The sequence below is a fragment of the Pelophylax lessonae genome, assembly GCF_965119305.1.
Source record: "Pelophylax lessonae genome assembly, chromosome: 11".
NCBI classification, from domain to species: domain Eukaryota; kingdom Metazoa; phylum Chordata; class Amphibia; order Anura; family Ranidae; genus Pelophylax; species Pelophylax lessonae.
This window is the reverse complement of record NC_138778.1, coordinates 128,796,061-128,803,971: the sequence shown is the minus strand read 5'-3', so window position 1 is coordinate 128,803,971 and position 7,911 is coordinate 128,796,061. Positions and strand designations below refer to the sequence as shown.

Sequence of the window (7,911 nt, the reverse complement as noted above, 5' to 3'; positions counted from 1 at the left end):
AGGGGACCTGAGGAAGGAGGTTCCGCCTCCGAAACGCGTTGTCCGTAGTAACAGCAGAGGCAGTGCACCCGTGTCTTGAATCCCCCACCTCGCAGCTCCATACTACTTGTGGCTCCGGCTTTGGCTGAGGCTCTCCCGAGGCGCCGTAGATCACGTCGGTATAGTGCGCAGGCGCACTAGAACCGGCATCCGGTGACCAGGCAACACAGGAAGTGAAGGAGAGCGGGGATACAGCGGCGGCAGCCGCGGATGAGGAGACCGCAGTGTCACCATCTGGAGGGACAGGAGGAGCGAGTAGCTCCTGTTGGAATGCTGTAAAGCGATTGCCTTAAAGGAAAAGTGTGAGTGCAATTCCAATGTACTGTGTTATTGTCCTTTATTAAAGCGTTATTGCCCGAGGTTGCGTGCGCTTTTCTTTACAGATTCAAAGAGAGAGTTCAACTTCCTAAAGGACCGTCAGATAAACTCTTATTGCCTGAACCACATCCGGAGAGTGCAAGGCAAATTCCTTGGAAAGCTTAGGAGATAAGGAAGGCAACACAATGTCTTCATTAAGATGAAAATCTGACACCACCTTAGGGAGAAAAGACGGATTAGGTCGGAGGACCACTTTACCCCTGTGAACCATCAAATAAGGTGAACGACAGGGCAGCGCCGCCAACTCCGAGACTCTGCGAGCAGAAGTAATAGCCACTAGGAATGCAACCTTATTCGACAAAGAAAGCAGAGAAATCTCCCTAATATTCTCAAAAGGAGGCTTTTGAAGAACAGACAAAACCAAATTGAGGTCCCATGGTGGCCACAGGGATCTCCTTGGGGGAGCCAGATGACGCAGCCCCTGAATAAAAGTATGAATTAAGGCATTAGTAGCAAACGGACGTAAAAACGGAAGTAAATAGCCAAGGCCGACACCTGGCCCTTGATAGTACCCAACTCCAACCGCTGCTCAACCCCTTTTTGTAAAAAGGCCAAAACCCTAGCTATAGAAAATAAGCGAGGGCACAGCTGCAGCGATTCACTCCATGAAATGTATGATTTCCACGTGCGATGATAGATCTTCCTGGAAGTCGACTTCCTGGCCTTAAAAAGGGTAGGAATCACTGAGTCAGATAGACCTCTATCCCCCAACACCTTGTTTTCAACAGCCAAGCCATTAAAGCCAGCGACTGTAAAACAGGATGGAAGATCAGTCCTTGAAACAGTAGATCTTCCCGCAGAGGAAGTCTCCATGGAGGGTCTACGACCATTTTCAACAGGTAATCCGCTTGCCAATTCTCCACAACCAGAATGTGGACTGCGGAAAGAGCCGGAACATTGTGTTCTGCCCAAACCAGAATCTCGGCCACCTCCTTAGCCACCAGGACACTCTTGGTGCCCCCTTGATGATTGATGTAAGCCATAGTTGTGGCATTTTCCCACTGTATCCGAACCGGAGAGCCATGTAACTGACTCGTCCAGTGAAGCAGGAAAAGCTTGATCGCTCTCAGCTCCAGAATATTGATCGGCAAGGAAGACTCTTCCATCACCCAAGTCCCCTGGGCACAGAGCTTCCCTAGCACTCCACCCCAGCCTGACAGGCTGGCATCCGTGGTGACCACCGTCCAAAACACCGGCAGGAAGGACTTGCCCTGGCACAGGGCAGGTGACAGGATTCACCAAGAGCCGACTTTGTAAGATGGCTCAAGCAAATCTTCTGGTCCAAGGACCGAGGATCTCTATTCCATTTCGTCAGAATCTCCTTTCGCAAAGGTCTCGAGTGAGACTGAGCAAACAAAAACTGCTTTGAAGGTCGAAACCATCAGACCCAGGGCCCTCATGCAAGCCCGCAAGAACTGATCGGTCTCCATCAGCAACCTGACTGCTTTTTGCAGCTTCTGAACTTTGTCCAGGGGAGAAAGACCCTCACCAAAGAAGAATCGAGGGTCAGCCCCAGATATGTGACCCGTACTGACGGCGTCAGAGCAGATTTTTTTAAATTGGTTGTCCACCATAATTCTTGAAGGGTCTGAATTGTGATAGAGATGTTGCCCAACAGATCTGAGTGGGAGACTGCTCGCAACAGGAGATCGTCCAGATATCCCACAATTGGGATACCTCGCAGACGTAACAAGGCCAGCACAGGGGCCAGGACCTTGGTAAATACTCTGGGAGCCGAAGCGAGACCAAAGGGTAATGCCACAAATTGAAAGTGCTCCTCTTCCACCGCAAAGCAGAGGAAATAGGGACGTGGAGATACGCATCTTTGAGATCGTTGGATGCCAGAAAATCCTCCTGATTCAATGATGCCACCACCGACCGAATAGACTCCATTCAAAACTTTGCAAAAAACTTCGCACAAAGGTCCAGAAATGGATGCACCTTGCCCTACTTTCTGGGCACCGTGAACAGGTTTGAATAGAGACCTTGAGAGTGTTCCTTTTGATGAACCGGCACAATCACCCCTTGAGCCAGGAGATCTTGCACAGCTTTTTTTTTTTTGAGCTGCAGCATCATTTAATGTTTCAAGGTAAAATACATCTTTTACAGTATCATTGTAGCAATAAGTTACAGTGCATTGCTAGTACACAATACAGTCCTCTTCAATAATTGTACAAAGAAAGTCTCAATTTTTATCTTATTAAGTCTGGAAGATCAATATATATCAATATCAATATGTTCCAACTGCTGCCCATTTCCACCCAATGCTGAAATTCTGAAACCTGCGTTTTCCTATACTCTCTCTTTAAATGTGGTATGTTTGTTTATTTGTTTAACCATCTGTAGACTGTTCTCTGCAATGTTTTATCTCTTACCTTTAATTGATAACCTTTTATAGCATTTAACCTTTAGAGTTATCTCTATTAGCTGTCCGATTATAAATTTGTTTCTGAAGTGAAAACCCTGCTCTGTCTATCCAGCCTTAATTTATTAATTCCTGATTAGTTAATTGGAAAGCACCCACCCCCATCTCTTACAATATATAAGAACAGCATCTCTTGGGGAAGGCACATTTGCAAGGGGGGGCACGTTTGCTTTTGGGGCTCTTTCTCAAAGTGGGACTATTTCTATAAGTGGGCGCACTTCTGACTCTGCACTTCAGCGAATGCACAAAATGAATGAACACAGGAAAGGCTGAGATAAACGCCACACAGACTGCAGGTGACCTTATTTACCCCTTCAGCTCTCTCTCCTTGTAACATGCACTCTGTACCACTTCTTCTGACAGCCATGTCCTCTATCCTTAAACTCTCTCTCCTTCACCCCTCTTCTTCAACCCACAGCTTATATATAATCACCCTCACTTCTGTCCTCACCATTACTGCACTCACCATCTCCTGCTATTTCTAAATCCACACGCACCCAAAACCTCAAGGACACTGGGGCATGTCCCTTCATATAAATCACACTCTCATATTACCACCCTCACCTTTCTGCTTCACCTAACCTCTGGATACATATCCCCAAACCCTGGGCCTCTATCATTTACCTGTACTCATCACACCCATTACCCTGCACCATCTGGCTGCAGCCGCAATCAGCACAATCTAGTTCCCATCTCTCTTCTTCCCAAGACCAGACTCCCTTTCTCTTGCACCCTTTGGAACGCCCGCGTTGTCTGTAATAAACTCACCTCTCTCCATGACCTTTTTATCGCTAGCTCATTTAATCTACTCGCCATCACTGAAACCTGGCTTTACGAATCTGACACTACGTCTTCTGCTGCCCTATCACCAAGGTGGTCTTCTCTGGACTCACTACCCCAGACCCAATGGATGCAAGGGAGGGAGTGTTTGGATCCTTCTAGCCCCACATAGCACCTTTTAGATACTTAACCCACCTCCCTCTCTGTCACTCTCCTCATTTGAGGTACACTGCATTTGTCTTTTCTCCCCTGTTTCTCTAAGGATAGCTGTTATCTACCAACCCCCTGGACCAGTATCGACCTTTCTTGACGACTTCTCTGCCTGGCTACCCTACTTTCTCTCTTCCGAAATCCCCACTATCATTCTCGGCGACTTCAACATCCCATACTAACACTCCTGCCACTTCCAAGCTTCTCAGTCTAACCTCCTCCTTCGATCTGAAGCATTGGATGCATGCTTCTACTCACTCTGAAGGCAATATCCTTGACCTTGTTTTCTTCCACCTATGGACTCTGCACAACCTTTCCAACAATCCTTTCCCTCTCTCTGATCACTACCTTATTAGTTTCACTCTCTCCCTCTCCTCCACCTCCAGCTACCTTACAGTTGCCCGCAGAAACCTACGCCATCTCAACCATTCTCTTCTCTACTCTGCTACCGACCACCTCTAAGACAAAATCGCACTCCTGTCCTGCACCAACCTAGCCACTTCTGTCTACAACGCTTCACTCTTAGCCTCCCTGGACACACAGGCCCCCCTCACTACACATTGAATCAGGTCCTGACCCTTCAACCTTGGCAAACAGATAACCTTAGAAGTCTGAAAAAGCATAGCCGTGCTCTTGAGCGCCTATGGCATAAGACTAGGTCTCAGAATGATTTCAACCAATATAAATCTGCCCTCCAAAAATACAATTCCAGTCTCCACACTGCCAAGCAGACCTATTTTATCACTCTCATTAACAGCTTGTCATCCCACCCCGGCAACTCTTCACTACCTTTAATTCTCTACTCCGTCCTCCACTACCTCCTCCCACTGACTCACTCACTGCCCAGGAGATTGATAACCACTTCAAACAGAAGACTGATACAATTCGCAAGGAGATCATTGCCGTTCAGATACCTTCCATGCTTTACGCTTCATGCCCACAGGTGTGATCACTACTTCCCTCATTCAACCCCACCACTATAGATGAGGTTGCTAAACTACTTGCTAACGTCCACTTAACCACCTGCCCTCTGGATCCTGTTCCCTCGCAAATGCTACTTTCACCCTCTGGCCCTATTTTCTAACCCACATCTTCAATCTCTCCCTCTCTTCTGGCATCTTCCCCAACTCTCTAAAACATGCACTAGTCAGCCCAATACTTAAAAAGCCCTCACTGGACCCAACCAATCTTAACAACCTACTCCCTATTTCCTTGCTCCCCTTTTTATTCAAACCCCTTGAACGTCTGGTCTACAACCGACTGTGCGACCAGCTTGCCAAGAATAGCCTCCTTGATCCCCTTCTGTCTGGATTTCGGCCTCAACACTCCACTGAAACTGTTCTCCTAAAACTGACAAACAATCTACTAACGGCCAAAACCAATGGACACTATTCTGTACTCCTATTCCTGGACCTTTCTGCTGCCTTTGATACGATTGACCATCCCCTCCTCCTCACAAAAATACATGCCTTTGGTCTCCGTGACTGTACTCTTCACTGGTTATCTTCCTACTTATCCAACCGCACCTTTAGCGTTACTTACAATTCTACTTCCTCCTCTCCTCTTCCCTTCTCTGTTGGGGTCCTCCAAGGCTCTGTTCTTGGACTCCTCCTATTTTCAATCTACACCTCCTCTCTGGGTCAGCTGATAGCCTCCCACGGCTTCCAATACCATCTCTACGCTGATGATACTCAAATCTATTTATCCACCCCTCAGCTCTCTCCCGTATCACTAATTTACTATCAGATATATCAGTCTGGATGTCACACCACTTCCTCAAACTCAATCCATCCAAAACCGAGCTTTCAATTTTTCCTCCACCACATGCCCCTTCCCCTGATCTCTCTGTCAATATCAATGGCATTACGATCAGCCCATCCCCGCATGCCAAGGTCCTAGGTGTTGTCCTGGACTGTGAACTCTCCTTCAAACCCCACATCCAATCGCTGTCCAAATCTTGCCGCCTCAACCTCCGCAACATCTCCAAAATACGCCCTTTCTAACCAAAGACACAACAAAGCTCTTAGTTCACTCCTTGGTCATCTCGCTACTGCAATTCCCTTTTAATTGGCCTACCTCTACACAGGCTATCCCCCCTTCAATCCATCATGAATGCTGCCGCCAGACTCATCCACCTTACCAATCGCTCTGTGTCCGCTGCTTCTCTCTGTCAAGCCCTCCACTGGCTTCCGCTCACCCAACAAATTAAATTCAAAATACTAACAACATCTTACAAAGCCACAGCTTAGCCCCCAGCTACATCACTAGCCTGGTCTCCAAATACCAAACCTAAGCGCTCTCTTTGTTCCTCTCAAAACCTCCTGCTTTCCAGCTCCCTCGTAACCTCCTCCCATGCTCGCTCCCAGGACTTTACCAGAGCCTCTCCAATCAAATGGAACTCCTTACCCTTATCTGTCCGATTATCTCCTACTCTATTAGCTTTTAGGCAATCTCTGAAAACCCTCCTCTTCAGAGAAGCCTAACAACTATACCTCCATTTTCTCCATCAGCCCATCCCCCACGGTTATTGCCTTTTGTTTCACTTGATCCTCCCTTCTAGATTGTAAGCTCTAATGAGCAGGGCCCTCTAATTCCTCCTGTATTGAATTGTATTGTAACTGTATTGTCTTCCCTCACATTGTAAAGAGCTGCGCAAACTGTTGGCGCTATATAGATCCTGTAAAATAATAATAATATAAATACTGCTCTAGAAAAAAAAAAAAAAATAGAATTGTTTACATCCTGGACTCCAATGCTATTACAATGTTCTCTTCTATAGTCATCTGTAAAAACCTTTTGTTAACGTTGCAGCGACTCCAGCTTTTGTAGCTTCAGTGGTGCGTTAGACGTACAACCATTTTGTTGGCAATCCTCTGTGTCTGGGGACTGGAACATTACCCATCCTCTGTGGTTGAAGACATAAAATGAGGGATGGTTCCTTAAAGTATCGAATGTCTTGTTCTTTAATTCTGAAGTGGCATCCATGTCTTTAAACTCTCCCGCAATGTGAACTATGCCGTAGCAGGCCACTACAAAGGCCAACAAGGTTTGTAGAACCATATCTATTGGTAACGTCTCATCTTCATTTTCAGTCATCTGCATATAAGAACGAAGCTGAGCTACTGAGAAGGCCGCATGTGCCAAGGCAAACAATCCACCCCCACCAGCCCTTTCCTGATTGAGGATGCCATTTCTCCAGAGTGCCTCCACTCCCCGATAATGTAGAATTCGATCTTGTACCCAGAACAAATCAGTTTGCGAACCTAATCGTCCTGAATGAAGGAAATCTAGGGTTCCTGGAAGAAGCGCAGACGTCCCCCCACCCCTGAGCAGGTTGAGGGCACCCCTTCATGCTGAAGAGGACTTGTAAGCAGCATCGGACTGACCGGCCTTGGGCTTGCCCCAATGCTTTTTAGCCCCTCCAGAAGCTCTGAACGGCTTACCTTTTTCTTGCGCACCGGAGGCACGAAAAAAACGTTTGTGAGCAGAAGGGACCCCATTTAGTACAGGGTGTCTTACCTTTGGAGGATTGAGGAAGAAGAGTACTCTTCCCACCAGTCAAGCCCTTGATCAATTCATCCAATGAGTCACCAAACGCACTCCCAGAAATGGGAGATCAGCTAGGGCTTTCTTAGAAGCTTGGTCAGCCAACAAGCTCTTCAGTCAAACCATGCGTCTCAAGGCAATGCCCAAGGCTGAAACCTTGGCCACCAGGGGAGCTGCATCCATAAACGCATCACACAGGAAGACCTCGGGGTCCAAAGACTTCCGCAAACCCCTAATCCATTCCGTCACTGTCTGTGAGACTAAAACAGACACAAAAACCGGTTTCAAAATGGAACCCGCCAACACGTGAAGATGGCAGGAATTCCACCCGCCTGTCCACCAGATCCGTAAAGACCGGCGAATCTTCCACAGGCACAAGGGTAGATATGTTTAATCTGGAGACAGGGTGGTCCACTTTAGGTGGCACCCTCTAACAGTTGGAGACCTTTTCAACAAAAGGACACAGGTGTTTTAAAGTGTTTTGGCACAACTAACACCTGCTTAACACGCCTTTGGTTATTCACAATATCGTG

The 7,911-nt window shown here is 47.2% G+C and overlaps 1 protein-coding gene across 1 annotated transcript; it reads right to left on the bottom strand.

Annotated features, from left to right (window-relative positions):
• Nucleotides 1–6,631: 6,631 nt before the first annotated feature.
• On the bottom strand, nucleotides 6,632–6,928 carry LOC309567416 (ER membrane protein complex subunit 5-B-like; the record flags this gene model as incomplete). The annotated part of the gene is made up of 1 exon (XM_082272816.1): nucleotides 6,632–6,928. The coding sequence occupies one exon, from the start codon at nucleotides 6,926–6,928 to the stop codon at nucleotides 6,632–6,634; it is 297 nt and encodes a 98-aa protein (XP_082128942.1).
• Nucleotides 6,929–7,911: the final 983 nt, after the last annotated feature.